Below are 27071 nucleotides of genomic sequence, written 5' to 3'. Positions count from 1 at the left end.
CTGGGCGGAATGATCTGAAAACTTGTGGTTATACTTGGTTGGTGTGGGAGAGTGAAATAGAAACTTCCACCTTTGTTGTTGTGAATGATGGTTTTGCTAACTACACGATTTAATATAGCTTATGCTTGTACTCCAAATCGACTTGTCTATGAATGAAGGAAAGACAAATGGGAAATTGGCCAATTTGACTTGTCGACTTGTACACTGAAAAATATGGTAGTTGTGATAGAAAAGTGTTGCCTATTCTTGTACCTGGATGTGGTTGTTGTAGTCATTTGTGGCATGTGATGCGAGGAAATTAAAAGTGGGGATGGTTGTTATTTATTTGGGATATGTGTAGTGCTCGGTAATTGGATGTGGTTTTATCTATGGATTGTATGCAGCCATAGATTACTGAATGTGGGGTGGTGGTTTTGTCAATTGCAGGAAGAGCTGGGTTATTAAATTTGGTTGAGATTGTTTACCTGGATTGCATCTGGTCTTAGGTTATTGGAAAGCTGACTGCTCAATGTGGTGAGGAAGAGGAGTGTGTTGGAGTTGCCCAGACTCTCTTGGCTCCTCTTATCCCTGAAAGTGTGCGTTTGGAGGAGGAGAAGTGGCGACAGAAATTTGTTTCTGGCACGAAGAATGAAGTGCAAGGAGATGACATTGATGGAGAAGAACTTGAGTTGGATGATGATAATAAGAGTGAACAGTTGGTTGAGGAACAAGAGGAAGTAGAATTTCAAGAAGAAGAACAAGAAGAAGATGAAGAAGAAGAAGAAGAAGAAGAAGAAGAAGATAAACTGAAGAAAGGTGAAGTGGAAGAAAATGATACAAGTGGTGCTGTTGGTGAAGATGGTGATGATGATTATAACTTGCAACTGAGGCTTGCTTTGGAACGAAAGAAGGTGAGTTGGCTTGAGAGTTCCAAAAAAAAAAATGGTAATGCAACAAAGTTTGTGCTTTCTCTCATGTTGCTGAGCAACTTCTCTGCCCACTGCTAACCCATGCATGCTTACAGGCAGAGTTGAAAGAACTTGAGGAAAGTGACAGCGGGTCCAAGTGTTCAACTCCCCGTGCAGAACCCGAGGATTGTGAAGGAGCACCAAGTGAACAGAAAAAGTGGAAGTTGTTGGTGAAAACTTCCAGCCCACAGCACATTACTGAGAGTAACCAAATCTCGACACAAGAAGGTGTTGCACCCAAAGATTCCGAAATGACTGCTCTTGCAGGTAAAAAGCAAAAGGTCTCCCTTGTAAATTATTGTGCAGCATCGCAAAAGTGTGAAATGCTCTTGCTGGTTTGACGTCTATTAGTCCCCTACCGGTGTACACCGGAGGGGACTCTTGGTTTGCACGCCGTCCCTCCGTCCGTCAGTCCGTCAGTCCGTCACGCAAAGAACAGTTTTCCGGACTTTTTTTCTAAACGCTTAAAGCTAATGATTTCAAACTTGGCACATCGTTTCCTCATGATAGGTTACAGATCAAGTTCGAACTTCACGACGTTTCGATCATTTTTGACAAAGTTATGGCACTTTGAACTTTGGGAATTCTGATAATTCTGATGATCCTTAACTCAGTGCCATTTTAAGTTTTAATTTCCTTTAAAAAAGATTTTCTCTGCAATAATAGGACCGATTGAGATCAAATTTTCACCATAGGAGGGACTCGGTCTGTAGAATATTTTAATGGTAATTATGACGTCACAGGTCACGTGCTTCGGGCGCCATATTGTTTTTCGTGAAACCACGAAAACCCCTTTTTCTCTGCAACTGCTGAACAGATCGAGGCCAAACTTTGCAGGCAGAATCGCATACCCATGACGAACAAAAATGTCAGCGAGCATGACGTCATGCGTCACATGGTTTCAGAGTTATGACGTTTTAAAGCATGAACCTTTAAAACCGAGCCCCTCCCTCATTTTTGATCCAATCGAGGGGAAACTTCACAGATCTGTTCCACATGTCAGTCTACTAAAATGTCCTTTTGGAATTTGTGATAGCTCACGTGGTTTGGCAGATATCGTTAATTAAACGAAAATATTTTAAAAATGGATATCTCTTGAATCGCTTTATTGATCGACGTGAAGCTTCATACTATAGTAGAAGTCATGAAGAGTAACAAGTGTGCGACATTTCAAGATGATTGGATGTACGATCTGGAAGCTAGAAGTTGTTATTGCATGAAGAAGAAGAGGCGTCAAGTGTGCGGATTTAATTATTTATCATGTACAGACTGAAAGCATCGTTGGACACGACCTGTCGCGGTCATTTTAACCTCAAATAAAATTCTAATTTAAGATTTGTCAATAGCTGAGGTATATTAACAAATGAATAAAACAGATTTGGTCAAATTCTGACTTTTTTAACTCGATCGCATTTGACAGAGTTGTGACAAGCTGAGGAAGAAGAAACCTCGCATTGGCTTCTCCAATGTGCCATAAAAAATGGATATCTCTTGATTCGCTAGTACCTCAGACCGTGAGTTGGTAATAATTTATATAATTCACACAGTGCAATACATGCAGGCCGCTCCACGGAGCGACCTTGCGGGCTTATCAACGAGGCGAGGCGTGACACACGTGTCTCGGCATACCTCAGATCAAGTTTGAAAACCAGCATCAACCGTGCATAAATTTGCATATTCGATCATTTTTGACAAAGTTATGGCACTTTGAACTTTGGTAGGGGACATGTATTGCAGCGCAATACTCAGAATGCTTGTTATTATTAGGTTTACTCTCCATAAATGGAGAGTAACCTATTATTACTGCTAGAGTTTTTCTTATTATTATTCTTCCACCCTATTTTGCACCTCCGAAAACTTCATAATTAAGTTTCTCAGCAACCGCTGGTCGGATTGACAGGAAATTTTCATCAAATGATCGGCTAGGCTCGTAGAATTTTTTAATGCTAATGATGGCGTCATAGGTCACGTGGTATGGGCGCCATCTTGTAAAACACCTTAAACTTTGCCCCTCTGTATCTCCGAAATGGCTCAATGGAAAAATTTGAGGAATGGCTCATTCTAAAGAACTCTGCAATGGGAACAAAAAACATGTGTATTGAGTATATCAAAAATGCTAACGTTAAGAGGTTAGAATTCGTCAAACACAGTTTTTCTCCCCCGAAAAAGAGATTTTTTCCCCAGATGCTTAGTTAAAAAAAACTCAGAATGCGAAAATTTTCGAAGTCACACGTAACATGGTTCGGCCGCCATCTTGTTTTCCGTGAAAAAACACAAAAAACCCTTTTTCTCCGCAACGGCTGAACGGATCGAGCCCAAACTTGGCAGGCATATTCGCATACCCATGGCGAACAAAAAAGTCAGCGAGCACGATGTCATCCGACATGTGGTTTCAGAGTTATGACGTTTTAAAATCTCAAACTAGAAATGGATTCACCTCCATAATTTGTGGAGATATCGAGTGGAAACTTTACACAAATTTTCCTCATGGGGGGATGTTCCATCGTTACTTGAGACGTTTTGATAAGTCACATGGTTTGGCCGCAATAAATAATGGAAGTTTAAATTTTAAAAAGCTTGTAACTCTTGAACCACTGCATGGATCGACTTGAATTTTTAATGCAATGTGGTGCTCATCAAGCGAAACAAGTGTGCAAAATTTCAAGATGATTGGATGTACGGTCGCGAAGCTATGTCTTTATTGTTGAAAGAAGAAGAAACACACCATTTTGTCTTTCCAGAACGTGCTCACGATAACGCGATCTCCTGCGGTCATTTGAACCGCAAAAAATATTATAATTGCATATTTGTCAATAGATGAGGCATATTAACAAACGAATGAAACAGATTTGCTCAAATTCTGACTATTTTTAACTCGATCGTATTTCACTGAAAGTAAGCCCATCAAGGCGCGTACGTAATACACGAAAATACAATGGCCCATTTGCGCATATGCAAACATCCATCCACATATTACGTAAGGTGCTGTGCGAGAAGGAAATGGCTGTCATGGTCATAATTGGTCTTGAAATTTGCGCAAATAAATGCCCTACACGATGCCGTTTATTTCGTCACAATCCATCCAGCCGATCTGAAGTTATATGAAGAAATGCATTTACGTCGTGACGTCATCACGCGATTTTCGAATGCAGACGTCTTTTCGGAAATTAAATAAAGATAGAAATCGAAATGAATCATGTCCGCGATCTGCGCATGCGCGGTTTTCTCAGTCGCTTTTCAGTGGCATCGCAGTGCAACCCATCTGCGCATGCGCCAGCTATTGAAAATTGGGTCGCCACGGCAAAATCCAAGATGGCCGCCACCATGTATGTCTGAACCTTGCAACCTGCATATCTTGAAAAATAAGCGAAGTAGCAACGTCTAATTTGGTGTGTGGGTGTATCTAGGCACAAGGAAGAACGCTGTCGAAAATTGGGTCGCCACGTCAAAATCCAAGATGGCCGCCACCATATATATGTCTGAACCTTGTGAGCGGAATATCTTGAAAAATAAGCAAAGCACCAACTTCTAATTTGGTGTGTGGGTGTATCTAGGCATAAGGAAGAACGCTATCGTAAATTGGGTCGCCACGTCAAAATCCAAGATGGCCGCCACCATATCTATGTCTGAACTTTGTGAGCGGAATATCTTGAAAAATAAGCAAAGAACCAACTTCCTAATTTGGTGCGTGGGTGTATCTAGGCATAAGGAAGAACGCTATTGAAAATTGGGTCGCCACGTCAAATCCAAGATGGCCGCCACCATATATATGTCTGACTTTGCAACCTGCATATCTTGAAAAATAAGCATGTGTGTGTGTAGGGGGGTGTGTGTGTGCGTGTGGGGGGAGGGGTGTGCGGGTGTGTGTTGTGTGTGTGTGTGTGTTGGGGGTGGGGGGATGTATGCGTGTGTTTGTGTGTGTGTTAGGGGTGGGGGGATGTGTGTGTGTGTGTGTGTGTGTGTGTGTGTGTGTGTGTGTGTGTGTGTGTGTGTGTGTGTGTGTGTGTGTGTGTGTGTGTGTAGGTGGGGGGGGTTGGTGTGTGTGTGTGTGTGTGTGTGTGTGTGTGTGTGTGTGTGTGTTTAGAGGGGTGTGCGTATGGGGGGAGGGGTGTTGTGGGGGTAGGGGGGATGTGTGTTTGTGTGTGTTAGGGGTGGGGGGATTTTTGTGTGTGTGTGTTGGGGTGGGGGGGGGGGGTGCAGAGATGTGTGTATGTGGGGGAGGGGGTGGGGTGGAAGGGGATGTGCGTTTGTGTTGATATGTGTGGATGTGTGGAGGGAGGGGTGTGGGGGTGTTTGTGGGTGGGTGTGTGTTTGGGTGGGTGTGTGTGTGTGTGTGTGTGTGTGTGTGTGTGTGTGTGTGTGTGTGTGTGTGTGTGTGTGTGTGTGTGTGTGTGTGTGTGTGTTGGGGGTGGGGTGTGTTTGTGTATGTGGAGGGGGGGGGGGTTGGTGTGTGTGTGTGTGTGTGTGGGGGGGGGGGGAGGGGTGTGGTTGTGTGTGTTGGAGGGGGTAGGGGGGTTGTGTGTGTGTGTGTGTGTGTGTGTGTGTGTGTGTGTGTGTGTGTGTGTGTGTGTGTGTGTGTGTGTGTGTGTGTGTGTGTGTGTGTGTGTGTGTGTGTGTGTGTGTGTGTGTGTCGGGGTTGTATCCAAGGGGGTTGTGTCAAAGCATGTCCAATGAAAGTGGGGTTGTATCAAAAGTGGGGTTGCATCAAAAGTGGGTGCGAGTAAACCGGTCATCACTGCCAGCAGTTTTAAAGTGGCAGTTCTAGTTATTATTAGGTTTACTCTCCATGAAATGGAGAGAAATGTATTATTACTGCTAGAGTTTTTCTTATTATTATTCTTCCACCCTATTTTGCACCTCCGAAAACTTCATAATTAAGTTTCTCAGCAACCGCTGGTCGGATTGACAGGAAATTTTCATCAAATGATCAGCTAGGCTCGTAGAATTTTTTAATGCTAATGATGACGTCATAGGTCACGTGGTATGGGCGCCATCTTGTAAAACACCTTCAACTTTGCCCCTCTGTATCTCCGAAACGGCTCAATGGAAAAATTTGAGGAATGGCTCATTCTAAAGAACTCTGCAATGGGAACAAAAAACATGTGTATTGAGTATATCAAAAATGCTAACGTTAAGAGGTTAGAATTCGTCAAACACAGTTTTTCTCCCCCGAAAATGAGATTTTTTCCCCAGATGCTTAGTTAAAAAAAAACTCAGAATGCGAAAATTTTCGAAGTCATACGTCACCTGGTTCGGCCGCCATCTTGTTTTCTGTGAAAAAACACAAAAAACCCTTTTTCTCCGCAACGGCTGAACGGATCGAGCCCAAACTTGGCATGCATATTCGGATACCCATGACGAACAAAAAGGTCAGCGAGCACGACGTCATCCGACACGTGGTTTCAGAGTTATGACGTTTTAAAATTTCAAACTAGAAATGGAATCACCTCCATAATTTGTGGAGATATCGAGTGGAAACTTTACACAAATGTTCCACATGGGGGGATGTTTCATCGTTACTTGAGACGTTTTGATAAGTCACATGGTTTGGCCGCAATAAATAATGGAAATTAAATTTTAAAAAGCTTGTAACTCTTGAACCACTGCATGGATCCACTTGAATTTTTAAAGCAATGTAGCTCTCATCGGGTGGAACAAGTGTGCAAAATTTCAAGATGATTGGATGTACGGTCGCGAAGCTAAAGTCTTTATTGTTGAAAGAAGAAGAAACACACCATTTTGTCCTTCCAGGCCACATCTCCCAGTGCTATTGCCATTTTCAGTTTTAATTTCCTTTAAAAAACATTTTCTCTGCAATAATAGGGCCGATTGAGATAAAATTTTCACCATAGGAGGGACTCGGTCTGTAGAATATTTTAATGGTAATTATGACGTCGCAGGTCACGTGGTTCGGCCGCCATCTTGTTTTTCGTGAAAACACGAAAATCCCTTTTTCTCTGCAACGGCTGAACAGATCGAAGCCAAACTTTGCAAGCAGAATCGCATACCCATGACGAACAAAAATGTCAGCGAGCACGACATCATCCGACACATGGTTTCAGAGTTATGACGTTTTTAAGCATGAACCTTTAAAACCTAGCTCCTCCCTCATTTTTGATCCAATCGAGGAGAAAATTCACAGATCTGTTCAGCATGTCAGTCTATTAAAACGTCATTTTAGAATTTGCGATAGGTCACGTGGTTTGGCAGATATCGTTAATTAAACGAATTTTTTTTTTTAATGGATATCTCTTGAATCGCTTTATTGATCGACGTGAAACTTCATACTGTAGTAGAAGTCATGAAGAGTAACAAGTGTGCAAAATTTCAAGATGATTGGATGTACGGTCGCGTAGCTATGTCTTTATTGTTGAAAGAAGAAGAAACACACCATTTTGTCCTGCCAGGCCACGTCTCACAGTGAGTGCTATTGCCATTTTCAGTTTTAATTTCCTTTAAAAAACATTTTCTCTGCAATAATAGGGCCGATTGAGATAAAATTTTCACCATAGGAGGGACTCGGTCTGTAGAATATTTTAATGGTAAATATGACGTCGTAGGTCACGTGGTTCGGCAGCCACATTGTTTTTCGTGAAAACACGAAAACCGCTTTTTCTCTGCAACGGCTGAACAGATCGAGGCCAAACTTTGCAAGCAGAATCGCATACTCATGACGAACAAAAAAGTCAGCGAGGGCGACATCATCCGACACATGGTTTCAGAGTTATGACGTTTTTAAGCATGAACCTTTAAAACCTAGCTCCTCCCTCATTTTTGATCCAATCGAGGAGAAAATTCACAGATCTGTTCAGCATGTCAGTCTACTAAAATGTCATTTTAGAATTTGCGATAGGTCACGTGGTTTGGCAGATATCGTTAATTAAACGAATTTTTTTTTTAATGGATATCTCTTGAATCGCTTTATTGATCGACGTGAAACTTCATACTCTAGTAGAAGTCATGAAGAGTAACAAGTGTGCAAAATCTCAAGATGATTGGATGTACGGTTTGGAAACTAGAAGTTGTTATTGCCTGAAGAAGAAGAACCACAACACATTTTTTTGACCAGGCCATGTGACATAACCACCTCACGAGCTAAGGGTAGCTCGAAATTAAATTGTCTTCGGATTTGACAGTCGCTAGAGGGTGTTAACATTCGAATGCAACAAATCTGGGCAAATTGTGATGAATTTTCGTAAAACTACATGATATTGTCATTTACATTGGAAAATAACATTGTAAAACTCTCCGCCGCCTCGGCTTATTTCTCGCTCTGAAGTTCATCCTGTCTTCAATTTTAAGGAGAAAGAGAGGTATCTGCAAGCAATGGTGACCTTTATTTTGTGGAAATCCGATTTAAAATGACGAAGTTATCCAAAATCTAACATTTTAAATGGAGCGTATTTCTAAAGTGAATCTTCCACAGGTAAAATATCCACACGTGCAGGCACACCTTACGGCGTCAATTTGGCTCCGATTTCAAATCGGATTTCGATTGTCGTATTGCCTCGGATGAGTTAACAAAATACCACAACAAATTTGGTGACAATCATGAAAAATTTGACCAAGTTCGATCGACGGGATACTTCGTTCTTCCGCTGACATACGGCACGGGCCACGGATGACGTCATGCCACGGCAGGACGTTCTTCCACGGGTGGCAGATATCGTTAATTAAACGAAAATATTTTTTAAAATGGATGGGGTGGGGGGGATGTGTGTGTGTTTACGTGTGGAGGGGTGTGCATGTGGGGGGAGGGGTGTGGGGGTGTTTGTGTGTGTGAATGTGTGTTAGGGTTGGGGGAGTGGGGGGGATGTGTGCGTGTGTTTGTGTTAGGGGTGGAGGGGTGTGTGTGTGTGTGTGTGTGTGTGTGTGTGTGTGTGTGTGTGTGTGTGTGTGTGTGTGTGTGTGTGTGTGTGTGTGTGTGTGTGTGTGTGTGTGTGTGTGTGTGTGTGTGTGTGTGTGTGTTGGGGTGGGGGGATGTGTGCGTGTTTGTGTGTGTGTGTGTATGTGGGTGGGGGGTAGGGGGAATGTGTGTGTGTGGGGGGATGTGGGTGTGTGTTGGGGGTGGGGTGTGTGTGTGTGTATGTGTAGGGGAGGGGGTGTCTGGGGGGGGGGGGGGGGTTGGTGTGTGTATGTGTGTGTATGTGTGTGTGTGTTTGGTGGGGTGTGTGTGTGGGGGGAGGGGTGGGGGGTGTGTGTGGGTGGGGGTAGGGTGTGTGTGTGGGTGGGGGTAGGGTGTGTGTGTGTGTGCGTGGATGTCTGTGTGTGTGGATGGGGGGGAGGGGGATATGTGTGTGTGGGGGGGGGGGGGGGGGGGGGGTTGGGGTGTGCGTATGGGGGGGTGGGTGTGTGTATGTGTGGAGGGTGTGCGTGTGGGGGGAGGGGTGTTTGTGTGTGGGTTTGTGGGTGTGGGGGGGGGGGGTGGATATGTGTGTACGTGGGGGGAGGGTTGTGTGAAGGAGGGGGGTTGGATGTGTGTGTGTGGGGGTAGGGGGGATGTGTGTGTGTGTGTGTGTGTGTGTGTGTGTGTGTGTGTGTGTGTGTGTGTGTGTGTGTGTGTGTGTGTGTAGGGGGGATGTGTGTGTGTGTGTGTAGGGGGGATGTGTGTGTGTGGATATGTGTGTGTGTGTGTGTGTGTGTTGGGGGTGGGGTGTGTGTGTGTGTGTAGGAGGGATGTGTGTGTGTGTGGGGGTGGAGGGATGTGTGTGTGTAGGTGGGGGGGGGGGGGGGGTTGGTGTGTATAGGTGGGGGGTGGGGGGGGGTTGGTGTGTGTGTGTGTGTGTGTATGGGGGATGTGTGGGGGGGGGGAGGGATGTGTGGGGGTGTGTGTGTGTGTTTGGAGAGGTGTGCGTGTGTGTGTGTGTGTGTGTGTGGGAGGGGGAGGGGGTAGGGGGCGTGTGTGTGTGTGTGTGTGTGTGTGTGTGTGTGTGTGTGTGTGTGTGTGTGTGTGTGTGTGTGTGTGTGTGTGTGTCGCGGTTGTATCCAAGGGGGTTGTGTCAAAGCATGTCCAATGAAAGTGGGGTTGTATCACAAGTGGGGTTGTATCAAAAGTGGGGTTGTATCAAAAGTGGGGTTCTATCAACAGTGGGGTTGCATCAAAAGTGGGTGCGAGTAAACCGGTCATCACTGCCAGCAGTTTTAAAGTGGCAGTTCTAGTTATTATTATTATTAGTCCCCTACCGGTGTACACCGGAGGGGACTATAGGTTTGCACTCCGTCCCTCCGTCAGTCAGTCTGTCTGTCAGTCCGTCAGTCCGTCATGCAAAGAACAGTTTTCCTGACTTTTTTTCTCAACTCTTAATGCCAATGATTTCAAACTTGGTACATGGTTTCCTTATGATAAGTTAGAACTTCATGACGTTTCGATCATTTTTGACAAAGTTATGGCACTTTGAACTTTGGTAATTTCCCCAACAGTTTTCCAGACGACAGACTGCCGGTAGGGTACATGTATTGCAGCGCAATACTCAGAATGCTTGTTATTTATGACTACCAAACATATCTGTACACCATATGGGTGATACCGAGGGAGGAGGAAATGATGGGGGTGAGAGATGCTTTTATTAAATTGTAGTTATTTTCAAAAAAGGTTCACTAAAAAGGTACCACGCTGCTGCTACTCCAATCCCAACCCAACCCCATTTTATTAATCGTTTCATAATGGTCCTTTTTATGGTTTTGTGCCTTCCTGAAATTATGGGGATTTCAATACAACATTGACAAATTTGGTCCAATGTTTAACCTGTTTGACCTGTTTATCTACGGCTGCATATTGTTACATCTATGGGTTTTTGGGGTTTGCTACGAGGCGGAGCCTCGGTTCCCCCTGGCTAATGGGCCTGAAGCCACCGAGTGTGGAGAACTCCGCGACCCAGATGGGTTGTGAATCAACCGTGAGCGCCAATCAGTCTACCAGGGACCTCAGTCCAATTGTAGTTTACCTGTGGGGCACGTGGTTTTCCAACCAGGTCTTGCTCCCTCGATATGCACTGATCTTATCTTTTAAGTCTTAATTGCTTGTTTTCTTGTGACGTCATCGGAGCACGCGCGCAGGGCACCCTGGGACACCTCGGCCATTTTGATACCCTCTCGAACAACGTCGTCAGCGGATTCACATTCAATAGTTTTTGTTCACGACCAGTCATGCCAATTTGCGGCGTATTTCGTTGTTCAAACAGGCCAGGCGTTAGGCCAGGAGTTAAGTTTTACAAAACGCCCAAACTTCTACTGAATCAGGGTGAGGAAACAAGAAATTTAAGTGAAGAGAGGTGGCGTTTGTGGAAGGCTGCCATCAATCGCAGTGACATCCAAACAGAATCACAGTGGGATCGCACACCTGTCTGCTCCGAGCATTTTGTTAACAGTAAGTAAGAACATGTTTCATGGAATGCGAAACCTGGAACATAAAAGTATTGAATTTGAAACTGTCCAATAAACTTTCTAAAGTTATGTACTCTTATCAACTCAGTCAAAATGAATCTCGATTTTATCATGTGAAGAACGTGCTATGTATTCGTTGCTTACATGATAAATATAGGTGATGACTTATGGCCATACGCACAAAGCACACATGGCGGCACTCACTTCGCACTGTGCGTCACATGTCTACAAAGTATGCACACATGCATGCACAGCTTAAAACTGCAGTGGTTTTTGAACAAATGGAGGGCACTTAATCAATCAGGTCCATAACATGAACACAAGCAGCTTTAAAACATACATGTTTGTTTAATATATTAATACCTTGGATCGAATCAAGTGGACGTCATTCAGTTCTTTGTGTAGGATTTGTCGCACTTCATCTTGGTACAACCTGTATGCCTCGAGGGATTTATACTTCTTCAACTCATCTTTGGTAAAGGCCGATTTGCTGAACAACAGGTAGTTGATCACGTCGATGTGGGTCACCTGAGGCCACTTGCTCACATTCTTCTCAAATTGATCATTTGATAGACCATAAGGGTCACACCCAATGACAGAAATCTTCTCTTTGTAACGAACAAGAACGTCCGGGGGGAGCGTCTCTTGGAAGCCAAGGTTGGCACTCGCACTGCTAGCCATACTCAAGCCTGGATCTACCGTATCCTTACGTACACTCCAAGTCTGTTCTACAGGTAGTTGGTTGCAGGTTGACCCACTGCCCAGGTGTTCACCAGTTCACTGGTCCACGGCAAACTTAAACCGAATGTTCTGTGTTTTTTGGGCAACAATACGTAATATAAACTGGATGGCACCACACTCCACATGAACGTGACAAAAAAAAAAAAATTACTTTATAAAACAGACTTTTTGCGATCCGCATTCACCATAAACCAACGCAACAAATCAATATCAGCGCACACGGACAGATTAGCTTGGGTATCAAAATGGCCGCCGCGCAATGTGAGATGGGTAAACTGAGACATCAGTTAAAACAAAGGATTAGATGCAGCCGAGCAAAAACGGCCAGTGCACATCGGAAATAGACTGGAGCCAATTAGTTGGGGTAGAAAACCTCCCAGGCTAACACTACATGTGGACTATACTAGACCAACAAAAGAAAGGACAGGCACAGACAGGTCAGAAAAATAATCAACAACGAAGGGATTTATTTACAAGGATGGGGAGTCGGGGACGAGGGGGGGTTCAAACATCGAATTTATAAACATTTATAAAAAAACAAATGCAATTCAATGTACACGCAATCAATGGTTCAAACATCAAAAATGGACAAGCAATCAGTAATGTACAAGGGATTCAACAAATCACAGGGACAAAGAGCAGAGTTATCCCGATCTACCTAGCTTATACTCTTTACCTATATAAACATTACAAGGGCTCCCATTGGACTCATCACTCGAAAGGGTACAACAACAACAACAACAACAACAACAACATGCATTTTAAGGCCATTTTCCCTGCTAGAGCAGGGGTTAGCCTTGCGGTCCCCATGACAATCTTCTCCATCTTGCCCTATTTTCTGCATCTCCCCTTGTTAACCCCCTTGCCCGCATTTCTTCTTCCACCATCTTTAGCCAAGTCTTTCTCGGTCTTCCCCGTCCTCTACTTCATTCTACATTCATTTCCATTACTCTTCTCAACCAGTCACTTTCATCCTTCCTCAACATATGACCAAACCATCTCGACCTGTTCCTCTTCACAGCATCAATCACAGGCTCTATTCCCATCATCTTTCGCAATTCATCATTTGTCTTCCTCTCTCTCATTATCATTCCTCTGTGTTTGAGGAAAATGGCCTCAAAACGATCATTCATTCATTCATTTCATTCTCTCAACGATACTCCGCACGTCCACCGAACCATTCGCATTTCCACCCTTTCCAGCCTTCGTTGCTGCTCTACGTTCATTACCCATGTCTCGCTCCCATAAATCATAACACTTCTCACACATGCAGCATACACCTTTCCCTTCAGCTTCAACGACACTCCCCTCCTCATCAGCACACCACTCAGTTTCCAAAACTTCTTCCATGCACATCTCACTCTAGCAACCGTTGCTGAGTCTGATCCACCTTCTCCATTCAGCATATCTCCGATGTAGCAAAATGTTTTCACACCTTCCAGCTTCACGCCATCTCCAAGATCCAACTCAACATTTCCTCCATCTGCAGCTCCCTCTGTGCACACCTTACATTTGAATGTAGCTGCCACACTGGTTAATGACCCTCTCACACCACTACATTTTCGATGAACCCACTCAGCGCACATTGTACATTGAATGGAGTTCTCTCCGACACCCTTCCTGCACACAGCACATGGCCACATCCCAGTTCTTTCCACCTCACCACATGCTTTACCACTTGCCATCACCTTCGTCTTTCCGATATTCACCTTCAGACCTTTTGTCTCCATACATTCCTTCCACTTGTTCATCTTTTCCTTCAGTCCATCCATACTTTCCGCAATCAACACCAGATCATCTGCATACAACAACTCCCACGGTAAACCCTCCTTTACGTTTCCTAAACTCGAAAGGGTAGGTAAAGAAAAATAAGATGGAGCAGTGCGAGGCTTTGGCGACCTCTTAGCTCACTGAGCAAGTCCTGACGAGGCCACGCTTCCCATTCGCTGAGGTGAGGGATAAAGGAATACTTCGTTTGTGTGCTGAGGAGGTGTGGGTGTGGTGCAGAAGGAAAGTGGAAAAAGGTCTGTATCTGCAGGGTTACTCTGAAAAGAATGGTTGGCAGCTTTGCTTTAAGATTTGCCTTGTTGAGCTTGTTGTGCGTCCAAAGTAAACAATGGAAGAGAAAAAGATTTGGTGTATGAGGTGGTAATCGGCCTGGCCTGCTATCTCAGAAAAGCGCCCTGCACGGCACTTGGATCAGTCGCTTTGCCCAGGGATCCATCTCACCAATTCTGTTCCACAGCTCTGTCCCACTCGCCCTGGCCTGCCTTTCACGGTATATCGCCTTACCAAGCCTAGAATTGCCTGCGTCACGTCTGGGATGCATCACTTAAATAGCGGCTGGGCGGGGACAAAGCTTTGGCAGGGATCAGGAGTGCTATCCCGCCTTTTCTAGGCGTGGTTACCGGGATTGCGACGTGCTCAATGGTGCACACACGAGCTTCCAAGTGACGTCACACTCCTTGCGAGTTTGCCATCGTGGCCTTGACGTCATTACCTCCTGGAACAAGACATGGCATGAAGCTCAACACTTTGAGCTGGCAGTTTTCGGCTGCGCCTTTGAGGGGCGAACGGGCGCTGGGTCTCTAACCGCTATGTCAGTCAAGTGGAGCATCAGGGCTATTAAATAAAGGTTACTGAGCGATTAGCGCACACTTGCGCTTCTTGTTCAGAAGAGGACTATGAACGATTACGAATGAAATAACTAATTTGGGACCTTATGTTGGTTGCAGTTGCTCCTGGGGAGTGCTGGTTAGCAGAACCACAACAATATTATATATAACCATGTGACGTTGTGTCTAAACCTTTGTGATGAACACCACACCGACCCACTATCTCCGCTGGTGATATTGAGGCCAAAGTGGCCTGAAGTGGAAAGTTCAGTCGAAATCGGGCAAAAACGACACGAGAGGTTGATGAACAATTGAAAAAGACTGTTCCCGGAACACTACTGTAGTAATTATTACGATTACTGCTGTCCATTGTGTGTTCTGAGTCGCCCTCTTTCCTTTCCTGCCACGTGCCATTTACACATCACGTTTGGGTGTTTTATGGGCATTTTTGAATTGCAGTGCTACATTTCGTAGCTTGAACACCAATGTGGGGTCCCAATGCTACACACCACACCAACCGCGCTTGTCTTGTAGGTTTTGGCACCCGAGTACGCCATGCTCCGCTTGAGGGCACGTCATTGAGTTGTCTTTAAAACTTCTTATTTTTCAGTTGCTTCTGTCAAAAAGCAAGATGTTGAAGATGTCCCTACGAAAAATCAGACTGAAGAAGAGGAAGAAATTGGCCAAAAGGTGGGTGTTTTAATTGCAGAATGCTGTGCATGATACAAAAAATACTCTTTCAAATATATGGAAATTTGAGATGTCTGCCATGCTGATCGTCTCTGACAGCATCATCTCTTGCTTCTCTGGGGACATTTTCAAGTGTTTAGCAATATTATGAAAACTGGTTGATATATTATGGAACTCTTTGTCCTGGAGAATTATTATTTACTGAAAAAACAAAAAAGAAAATGAAGAACATACATAGCACGCAGTGTTCACTGAATAAAGGCACCGGCTGCCATTGTTTGTATACACGTATGCTCTGAGCCAATCAGATGGAAGGGTGTCATGTGTTAGACTTGGCTGCGTCGACCATTACAACAATTCTCAACAATGCAGACAAGATAAAATCTTCAGCCAAGTCCACCATGTCGTTAACTAAAACAAAGTAACTCATTCAAGAAGCAGTTTGTCAGAAGATGGAGATCTGGTTAAGCTTTGTTCGACGGGTTTAAGCGCCACGGTAACTTGCACAGCATCCCTATCAGTGGCGACGCTTTGAGTGCTGATGACGAGGCAGTCCTTGAATTCCCCAGGCTGTTGTTTATCATCATCATGCTCCTACAGTCCTACACGTCACACAGTTTATGCTATTTCTATACAATCCTACCTTTCCTACGGTATTCTCTTACCTACCCCCATAGACATAACAATATTTACCATCTATATTGGTATTAGCGCTGTTACTGATACCCCAATGAAGCCCTCATGTACAGCTCATGTGTAAGATAGAACGCTGTTGGCAACACGGCTCCATATAAAAAATGTATAATGACTCCTTTTAGCTCATTTTTGATTAGCGCTCTCTTCTTCATGAAGGCATCCTGATTGCTAAACGAAGTATTACTGTATTAGCAATTGGTTGATCGAAAGTTTGGTCCATTACTTTTGAAGAGACGTTTTTAAATGTAAGTTGGCCATCAATTCATCTTAGCTGTTGGGAAGCACTCTCTTTTATGTGGGGTTGGGAATAAAAACTCCAGTTCAGAAAATGAATCGCAACAGCTGGGATGTGAGAGATTGGTCGCCTCTACAAAACACTTGATCCTTGAGAGGTCAAAAGAGGTTTGCGAATGTGGATCATTGGGGAAAGAATAAGAAGAACAAGAAATTGATTATTTTCTCTTTCATTGTTTTACACTTTTCATTTCTCACCACTTTTCAAGCAAGTGGTACACCACTTTTTTTTGTCATCCCCCAATCCAAACTTGCAATATTTTCTACCCCATTAATCCAACCTAGCCTATCCCTCTTACTTGCAGGTTTCCTCCCTTCTTCTATCCTCCTTTCCTTGCTTTGTTGTAGCCTTGCTGCCCCGTCATCAATACTTTGCCTATATGCCTGTACAAGTGCATGTGCCTCCTCCCTCCAGAAACTTTCATGTACTGTAGTGGCCACAGTTAGCCTTAGGTACGGTTCAATAAAGTTGTTTATGCATTCTGTCCAAGTTAGCGTCACCCATCTTGAGTGTGTTCACACCGTACTAGGTTTGAAGTGTGCCTCAACGACTGAGGGCTCAACTCGCGAACCTGGCTGTTCTTGGGCACAGTTGGAACTGGCTCGTTGAGCCGGTGGTATATATTTTTTAAAAACCTTAAGGCCTCCCTCCATTGATTGCTTCTCCCCTGTTTTTAACCATCTGCTTTTTCTCTTTTTTTTTTTTTGTTCAGTTTGCAATTGCAGAGCTGGCAAATGTGCTCACAGACAAGCTTGGCTTTTTAGGAATTTCCACAAAGATATTCTCCAATTTCCACTTGCTCCTGGTTGAAATACAGGTGGGTCGATCAGACAACATGTGTTCTTTGCCACTACAGATTGCAACATTTGCCTCATCTCCCCACCCGACCCCTCACTGACTGTCCCCAATTATTTTTCATACTTTCTCAATGTTGTCAATTTTCTTTGCTGGATTAGCTCTGTTTTTGTAGCAGATTATAATTTAGGTGAAAGGATTTTTTTTTTTAAATTCTTTAACATGTTTAAGTGTTGTGCCTAAGGCTATATGGTTGCAATATTATGCTCAAAGCTGGGGCTCGGCCTTTTCGGGCATGGTCTGACCGACCTGTTGGCGGTTGTGACCCCCAAGCATATGACAATATGCAACTGGTGTAGTTGCTGACTCACTTGAGCTCCGTTTATTTTTCTTGATGTCATTCCTGTTTTTGATGCCCACATTTGTGTGTGTGTGCGTGTGCATTTGCACGCCACGCATTAATGAGCTATTAGGGTAATCGGATTCTAAAACGAGTTCTCTTTTTTTCTCTCTTTCTCTCTTTCTCTCTTTCTCTCTCCGAGACTGTTTGTTGTAAGGCTAATCCAGGTATCATGTAAACTTGTACTAACCAACCTGTTGTATGGTCGGGCCAAGCTGGGCCGGTTGCAAACTTGTTCTAACCGCTGGGCCGGTTGCTCTGAGCGGCTTTACCATGCTGACTGACCAGTTGAGCTGGTGAGTTGGGTGTCAGGGGTGTTACTATCCCTATTGCCTGACCCTCCAATCAACTGTAAACCACCTTCGTTTGTGGAAACACAGGATGCGGTGGATCAGTTGAAACGGGGCAAAGCTCCTGAGATCTGTGGCATCCATGCTGGAATTCTCAAGGCTAATGGAAATGCTGTACTTGTGATGTTGCATGCGGTTCTGTACTCTGGTGCACAGACATCATCCCAATTGACTGGAAGAGGGGCCTTGTTGCCCCTCTCTGGAAAGGGAAGGGTGCTCGCCAAGACTGAAACAACTACCGAGGGGGTGATGCTGCTCCGAGCCAGGCAAGGTCTTTGCTCAGATAATTATTGATAGGGTTTGCCACCATCTGCTTGAGTACCAACGCACTTTACACCAAGGAGGTCAACGATTGACAGTATCCTTGCTTTTGGGGTCATCACTGAATGCTGACGAGATTTTCAGCAGGGGTGCAGTCGGCTGCTCGGTTGTAGGATGCTGCTGCTTGCAGCTTATGTTGATCTCCGCAAAGCGTTCAATTCATTGAATTGGGATGCCCTCTGGACTGGAGGATCCTCGGTCTTCGTGGGATACCACCAACACTGATCGATCTGATGTCTGAACTATACTCTGGTACTGCAAGTGCTGTGGGATGTGGTGGTTCCATCTCTGACTTATTTCCAGTTGTTGTAACTGGAGTTTGTCAGGGGTGTGTCATGGCCCCCACACTTATCAGTGCTTTTATTGACTGGATTCTGGGGAGTGTTTTGATGAGATCTTGCTGTGGTGTATCATTTGGGAATGTCAAGATCACTGACTTTGATTTCACAGATGATGCAGTCATCTTAGCGGAGACTCTGGACATCCTTTCCGAGACCCTCAAGGCACTGAATGAGGAGTCGGAGCCATTGGGATTATGGATTTCTAGGTCAAGACTAGGATCCAGGCTTTCAATGACATCTTAGATGCTGCTATCTTTTCTGTGGTGATGATGTTGAGGTTGCAGACCTTGGCAGAGATATTCATGTCTCTGCATGTTGTGAGCTAGAAGTCGATAAATGTCTGGGTCGGGCCTGCAGGAGTCATGGATTCCTTTGGCAATGGGGTGTGGTGCTTGTCGGTACATATGCAGGAGGATGAAAGTCTTTGGTGCTTCCAGTCTTGCTTTATGGATGTGAGACTTAAACTCTGAGCTCAAGACAATTCCTTTGGTACCAGGTCTCTCTGGAGAATCTTTGGCTATTGCTGGTTGGACTTTGTGTCTAACGAGCGTTTGCTGAGAGAGACTCGGATGAAATTTGTTTCCTATATAATCTGTGAGCATCAGCTGCAGCTGTATGGACAGGTAGTTCGTTTTCCTGATGCTTATCTTGCTCACCAGATTCTCTGTGAGGGAGCCTTGGTGGCCAACGGCCGACCACCGGCCTCGTGGTTACAGCAGGTTGATCGGTATCTCAAGGAAATGGGGATGTGCCCGGCATCTCTCTGGGGCATCGCCAGATGGAGGCCCTTGGAGTATCGGTGGAAAGTGGAGGTGGTGATGCGCTGCTCCAGCACATGCTCCCATACCTGACCTGACCTGATTCGATTCACTGTTGCAGACTGCCACTCGTACCAGTTCTACTCCCTTGCAGTTTCCCTATATTGTGGAACAATTTGTCTTGCATTAAATATGTGACATCCTGCATGGTGTTCAGTGGATAAAGGTTCAGATGTGCCGAGGAAAGAGGATGGGCAGTAAGCGACTGGCTTTGGGGCCAACTTTGATATGTGGTTTGCTAAGAGAGATTATGGCTGATGTTGAAGTCCAAAATTTGAGTGACTGACATATTTATTTCAGAATCATTGGAATCTCCCGCGATGACGCTATCTCCGAGGGCCTTTCACTTACTCACCGCAGGCAGGTTGGTGGTCTTTCCGTCTTCTACCGACTCCTCTCCGGCCTTGCTCCCCCAGCTCTCTCTGGGCTCTGTCCCCCAAATATTCCTGCAGGTCGCACAAGATCTGCCTGCAACCCTCTTATGGTTAAACTGCCAAAATCAAGACTCTCTGCTCACCTTCACTCCTTCATTCCTCTTTTCTCCTGCCTCTGGAACAAACTCCCTCACTCTCTTCAATCCCACTCCTCCCTCCAGGTCTTTAAAACAGCTGTTCACCACCATCTCTTATCTTCCCCAATCCAAAACCTTGATCTTTTCTACCCCCGCTAATTTCACCCCAAATCCACTTTTTTGGGGTGAATTTTGTCTTCTTTCCTGGAAGTCCTTGGTGTCCTTGCGTTTTATACCTATCCTGCCTCCCCCCAGGCCCTCTGCCTCCCACACATCTCCCGATGTCCCTGCCCTCAAATGTTGTTTGTGTGCTTCCTCCCCTTCTCCCCCAATCTTGTCGTCCGCTCCCACATTTATGTGCTTTGTTTACTTGTTTGTTTGATAAATGTTAGCTCTTTCACGAGCCTCGACTCTGTATACAAAAAAATATATAAAATCTTTGTTTGTTTCTTTAAATGTAAAATCTACACATCACATTTTAAAGTTGTGTTTGGGGGCTGTGTCTAAGGATTTGCATCCTTGTTGTTTTTAAGAGGGAGCTTCATTTTTACCTGCGACATGTCACAGGTCTACAAGAGCTTAGCGTTGCTGTTGCTGTTGTTTTTGGGTTATTGTTGGGGGTCGATTTTTTAAATGTGCACTGATTGGTCGGTCAGCTGCTGGACAACACCCACACCTGTTGCTTGACTCTACCCACCATAGTATTGAGATGAAATGATTATGGCCGTCATCTCGTTACCTGGTGGGCCTAGCATTTTATGTCGCTATATGCCTATGCTGATGATACAGTCTGGCTTTGTTGCGTCATATTTCCATTGGCTTTGTTTGGGTCGAGTGTTAGATTATCGGTAAGGTTTCATCAAGCCTGTATGCCCCTCACTAAAAATTGTGTTACGTAATGTTCGAACGGTGTGCCTCGAATGACCACGAGCAGCTTTTTATAAATAAAATGTTTATTTCCACAGAGAGGGTGAAAACTTGCTAACTGAATGCACATCTGACGTTGTTGAGGCCCGATCCTAGATCTACTATAATCTATATACCCCACAGAGCATAATAACATAACCCTTCTTGTCGCTCATGTTCGGATTGGGTGCACTAGTTGCCTGAAACCAGACCCAGCTGTCCGTCAGACTCATAATTGATATTAAACCAAACCACGAATACCCTCGGATATTAATTGTATAATAGTGTAACGAATTTGGAAAGTGTAAAGAATGTGAGAACTGGTTTGCTGTGTTTTAACTGACCCTCGTAGAGTAAATAAGGTCGAAGGACGTCCCCCTAGTTAATTCCATGAAACTTACACACAGGCCACGATATATCTTTTTAAATAGCTTATTTCCTTATTCTATGTAGGCTAAATATGTGTTTCCCACTAGATCGACTCTGCATTGTATCAAACGAAATAAGCGTAGGCCCCTTTCAATTTCCCCAATCATCTCCGCTCTCCAAAGTTCCTTTCAAAAGCGGTGCGAGTGGTGTTCAATCCCGCAAGCCGCCATTGCCCATGTGCTCATCTCGGAGAAGAGGGGGGTAGGAGCCGCCAACTCACAGGCGTGGCACGTCGTAATGATCAAAGGAGGAATCGGACAGCCCTAGCAGCCAACCAGCACCGCGGTGAGCGACCCGGTAGGCGTGCCCTCGCAGCCGGCGGCTTGATTCCGACCCGAGTAATAAAAGTGACTGGAAGGGACTGCTTGAGGGGAGATGAGATGAGAGATGAGAGGAGAGATGAGAGACGCTCCAAACCAAAAAGGAGAGGTACTTGGAGATGAAACAAGCTTTGGAGAGACGCGCTGAGAGGAGGGAGACGGCTCCACCAGAAGGAGAGGAGCAGGTGTGCCCGAGCCAGCGCGTGACGTCCACAGCATCAGCAGCGTCGACGCGACCGAGGGTTTTCCCGCCAAAAAGGAGCTGCTACCTCCAGCCCTGCCGGTTGCAGGGACCTGACCCTGCCTCCCTCTCCAGCAACCCACCTCCGCCATTCCTGCCTGCAATTTCCCCTGTGTAAGTGTGAACGTCGTCTGTCCTAATCGTTGTCCTGGGGTTAAGTAAATTGACTAGTATAAGCTAACGATTCACTGTGTGACTGCTTCTTCCATCCATTGCTTGTAAATAACTTTGATCGCTCCTTCTTTTTGCTTGTGTGTATAATAAATCCTGTTATTCCTCCGTACTCTGTCTTCTTCTCTCTTCCTCTTTACATTCGGTCGCTTTAGAGGTTTCCCGATTGAATACCTGTGACGCGATTGGTCAACGTTGGGGGAGTCGGGCTAATCGGGGATCCTGTAACGGTCGCGGTTGACCATCCGCTCGGCCCAAAGTAACATCTTGTCCGCGACCCGTAACAATAGCTTCAACAGCAAGGATGAAGGAGATGAGTGGACAGAGAAGGTGAAAAATATATATTTTGTGTTTCAGGTTGTGACGACAGTGTGGTCATTCTTGTTGAGAAACGTTCCTTCAGCCATATGTTGTCGATGTTTTGTTTTTATTTATTTTCATCTTCTCAATGTATTTGTGGTTTCATATTCACCTCTGATGTGGCTTATTTTTGGATACTGATGTGTAAGGTGTTATCACAAGGTGTTAAGGAATGTACAATTATTTGGATGTGATCATAACCCAGAACGCTTGGATTTGGAAGAGGGTCAGAAAGCAGTATTCAGGATTGCAAAGCACATAGCGAAAGAGAGGTGTGATGTGATGGGGGTGAGTTGCTTGAAGGATGAAGTGGGACAAATCGTTGTCGACCCAGATGGAATTAAAGGAAGATGGAAAAGATATATGGAAATGCTGTTGAATACAGAGAATGAATGGGATGGCAACATAGAGAGTAACCCAGTTTTAGGACCGGCAGAAAAGATAACTGAGAAGGAAGTTGAGGAAGCGATAAAAGCAATGAAAAGTGGAAAAGCGGGAGGGCCGACGGGAGTTGTGGGAGATATGTTGAAGGCAGCAGGAAGTTGGGGTGTGAAGAGAATGACAGAGATCTGTAATCTGGTGGTGAAAGAAGGCCGCATTCCAGTGGATTGGGAACTGAGTACCCTCGTCCCTCTATACAAGGGGAAAGGTGACCCTCTGGAGTGTGGCTCGTACCGAGCGATAAAGTTATTGGAGCATGGAATGAAGGTATTGGAAAGGGTGTTGGAGAGGAGGATAAGGAAGAAAGTGAAGATCGACGAAATGCAGTTTGGATTTATGCCAGGAAGAGGAACGACAGATGCGCCTTTCATTGTGAGGCAGTTGCAGGAGAAGTACATGGAGAAGAGGAAGAAGTTGTTTTTTGGGTTTGTTGATCTGGAGAAAGCATTCGATAGGGTTCCACGCAAAGTATTGACATGGGCATTGAGGAAGTTAGGAGTGGAGGAATGGTTGATCAGAGTAGTGATGGCAATGTACAAAATAGCGCGCACAGCTGTAAGGACGAAGGATGGGAACAGTGGTGAGTTTGAGGTGAAGGTGGGAGTGCATCAGGGGTCGGTACTAAGTCCACTACTATTTGTAGCTGTGATAGAGGTGCTGGCTCAGAACGTAAAGGAGGGTTTACCGTGGGAGTTGTTGTATGCAGATGATCTGGTGTTGATTGCGGAAAGTATGGATGGACTGAAGGAAAAGATGAACAAGTGGAAGGAATGTATGGAGACAAAAGGTCTGAAGGTGAATATCGGAAAGACAAAGGTGATGGCAAGTGGTAAAGCATGTGGTGAGGTGGAAAGAACTGGGAAGTGGCCGTGTGCTGTGTGCAGGAAGGGTGTCGGAGTGAACTCCATTCAATGTACAATCTGCGCTGAGTGGGTTCATCAAAAATGTAGTGGTCTGAGAGGGTCATTTACCAGTGTGGCAGCTACATTCAAATGTAAGGTGTGCACAGAGGGAGCTGCAGATGGAGGAAATGTTGAGTTAGATCTTGGAGACGGCGTGAAGCTGGAAGGTGTGAAAACATTTTGCTACCTCGGAGACATGCTGAATGGAGAAGGTGGATCAGACTCGGCAACGGTTGCTCGAGTGAGATGTGCATGGAAGAAGTTTCGGGAACTGAGTGGCGTGCTGATGAGGAGGCGAGTGTCGCTGAAGCTGAAGAGAAAGGTGTATGCTGCATGTGTGAGAAGTGTTATGATTTATGGGAGCGAGACATGGGTAATGAACGTAGAGCAGCAACGAAGGCTGGAAAGGGTGGAAATGCGAATGGTTCGATGGATGTGCGGAGTATCGTTGAGAGAGAGGAAGACAAATGATGAATTGCGAAACATGATGGGAATATTGCCTGTGATGGATGCTGTGAAGAGGAACAGGTTGAGATGGTTTGGTCATGTGTTGAGGAAGGATGAAAGTGACTGGTTGAGAAGAGTGATGGAAATTAATGTAGAAGGAAGTAGAGGACGGGGAAGACCGAGAAAGACTTGGCTAAAGATGGTGGAAGAAGAAATGCGGGCAAGGGGGTTAACAAGGAGAGATGCAGAAAATAGGGCAAAATGGAGAAGATTGTCATGGGGACCGCAAGGCTAACCCCCGCTCTAGCAGGGAAAATGGCCTTAAAATACATGTTGTTGTTGTTGTTGATCATAACCCAGATGCGTTTGACTGAATCAATTGGCGGTAACACATCTCCCCCCCCCCATATCCCCCCTCCCTCGGCCCTTCCTCCCCACTCTTTTCTCTCACCTTGTGGCATGCAGACACGTTTGATGGACTGGCGAGAAGGTGCCCTGTCAAGCCACTACTTGTGGCGCAAGCTGGAAGATGCAAATACGCAGATCAGAGAGTACGAGATGAATGCAGCACCGTCAGGCTGGGCCTGTCACTGGCACAGGTAGGAACCAATCTACAGTGGCCGACTTGCCTCGTGCCTTTGGTGATGTGCACTGAGCTTGTTCTATGAAGAAATGCCTCTGAGGCCTGTGCTGTGACTTTGGGAGTGAAGGGGTCGGGAAGTGAGAAATAAACGGGATTGCAGGCCTCTGCATCGGGCTTTTTGATGTGGTGGCTGAGTTTGAGATGGGGATGAAAAAAAACATCAGACCTTTCTTCCAGCAAGTTGGGACACAATGTGGGGTGGTGGTTGGGGAGGGGAAATGTGGGATGGTTGTTTGGAGGATTGGAAACACGGTTTGCCCGAAATCATTTTTTGGGAGGGAGAGAAGAGTCGAGCTGGCCACATGGAAACTGCCATCTCAAAGACGCGATGCTTGGGAAGGTGACGAGTTGTTCCTCGCTGGCGAGTCTTCGGCGGCCAGGCAAGCCATTTGCATCGTGAAGGTTAGTCCATGCCGATTGACGTGAATCTGCAGCCTCATTACGCCCTGCACGCCTCGTTTCTGTTAAACTGCTGCTCTTCTTGTGTTTCAGTGCCCTGAGCCGCATCCTGTCTAGCGGGGTCACTCTCCGCAGACGGTTGTTCCGCCATGAAGCGTCTGTCTTGTCCTGTTCAAGTAGCAGTTGTGCATAAATTAGCGTAGTTTATTGATTGGATGGGTTGATTTATTAATGTAGGATTGTATTAGTTCATTCTTCTTTTACTTTTCAGTTGGTAAATGCAATTTCTCACAAACAAAATATTTGATTAAAGATTCCTGTTCTAACAAATGTCTGGTGTGCAGCTTTATGAATCCATTTGAGCTTTATAGTCCTGTGGAATCCATGAGGCCTACATTTGCTGTTAAAACAGCTTCATGATGGAAGGGAAAGCATTACTGGGCAGACAGGATACAGCACAAATTTGGTTGCACATTGGTGTGCATGGGTTCATTGTAAATGATAGCATGAAAAGGAGAGAAAGAAGATTGGAAAGACGGTGGAACATATGAGCGTGGCCTTTACTGATATATATCTAGAGATAAAGGTCGTTCCCATATGTATATATGTATATTACTGCGTTTTGTGTGTCAGTTTTGTTGCCGTGTTAATGGACCTGCCATTGACACACTTCTTGTGCGTGTGTGCTGTGAACCACAGGACTCACTGTCGGTACTTCTACATACATGAGGACACAGGACGATCCCAGTGGGAATTCCCATCTGAAGTAAAAGGAGTGAATAAATCGCTACTCGAGATGGTAGACTCTGGGCAGGTTATGGACACTGGTGGGACCAATGAGAAGCCTATACAGGGTAAGTGTGGTGTGGTGTGCGTGCGTGCGTGCGTGCGTACAGTCGTGGCCGACAATATTGGCACCCTTGCACTTTTTTTTCAAATAATGCACCATTTATTCCTGAAAATTGTTGAAATTAAAAAATATTTTGATATCCACACATGTATTTCTTTGGCTTGCAGTGGAACAAAACAAAAAAAAACCTTTAAAAAATTACTAAATCTTAGCTTATTCCACACAGAAATCCTAAAATGGCCTGGATAATATCATTGGCACCTTTTATTTGTTAGAAATAAGTAGATTTCAAGCAGGTGATTCTCCTTTACTTTGGAATTGAACTCACCTGTGGTGAGATGCAGGTGCCTGAAGTATAAAAAAATCACTCATTCAACCAGTTTGAGTGGAGAAAAGGAGTCATTCTGCTGTTTTGTGTCACTGTGTGTACCACAATGAGCATGGAGAAAAGAAAGAAAACCAGAGAATTGTCTGAGGAGGTCAGAGACAAGATTGTAGCCAAGCATGGACAATCTTAAGGCTGTAAGTCCATCTCCAGAGACCTTGATGTTCCTGTGTCCACTGTATGCTAAGTTATCAGGAATTTTAAGGCCCATGGCACTGTAGCCAACCTCCCTGGATGAGGCCGCAAGAGAGAACTTGATTGAAGATTGCAGTGAAGGATTGTTCGAATGGTGGAGAAAGCACCTCGATAAACTGCCAAACAGATTCAAGCTGTCCTTCAGACATGAGGTACGACAGTTTCAACTCGCACCATCCGTCGCCAACTCAATGAAAGGGGGTTCTATGTTAGGAGACCCGGGAGGACCCCACTGCTGAGAAAGCCGGACTAGAGTTTTCCAAAATACACCTGAATAAGCCAAAATCCTTCTGGGAGAATGTCCTGTGGACAGATGAGACCAAATTAGAGCTTTTCGGTAAAGCACATAATCTCTATGTTTACAGAAAACAAAGTGAAGCCTTCAAAGAAAAGAACATCTTCCCTACAGTCAAACATGGAGAAGGTTCAGTGATGTTTTGGGGTTGCTGTGCTGCCTCTGGCACTGGGTGCCTTCAATG

General features: G+C 45.1%; 1 protein-coding gene across 3 annotated transcripts in view; it reads left to right on the top strand.

Annotated features, from left to right (window-relative positions):
- The window catches only part of LOC137432585 (formin-binding protein 4), a 79287-nt gene that overhangs the window by 30512 nt on the left and 21704 nt on the right, over window positions 1–27071 (top strand). For all 3 annotated transcript variants that reach the window (XM_068124631.2, XM_068124630.2, XM_068124632.2), the window contains 6 exons: window positions 486–890; window positions 1004–1214; window positions 15297–15376; window positions 17080–17184; window positions 24586–24719; window positions 25862–26016. In XM_068124631.2, coding sequence (XP_067980732.2) covers window positions 486–890; window positions 1004–1214; window positions 15297–15376; window positions 17080–17184; window positions 24586–24719; window positions 25862–26016 — 1090 coding nt within the window. The remainder of the gene's footprint in view (window positions 1–485; window positions 891–1003; window positions 1215–15296; window positions 15377–17079; window positions 17185–24585; window positions 24720–25861; window positions 26017–27071) is intronic.

The sequence above is a fragment of the Myxine glutinosa genome, chromosome 8 (genome assembly GCF_964187855.1).
Source record: "Myxine glutinosa chromosome 8, kmMyxGlut1.1, whole genome shotgun sequence".
Taxonomy (NCBI): Eukaryota; Metazoa; Chordata; class Myxini; order Myxiniformes; family Myxinidae; genus Myxine; species Myxine glutinosa.
This window is presented reverse-complemented; position numbering and strand designations above follow the sequence as displayed.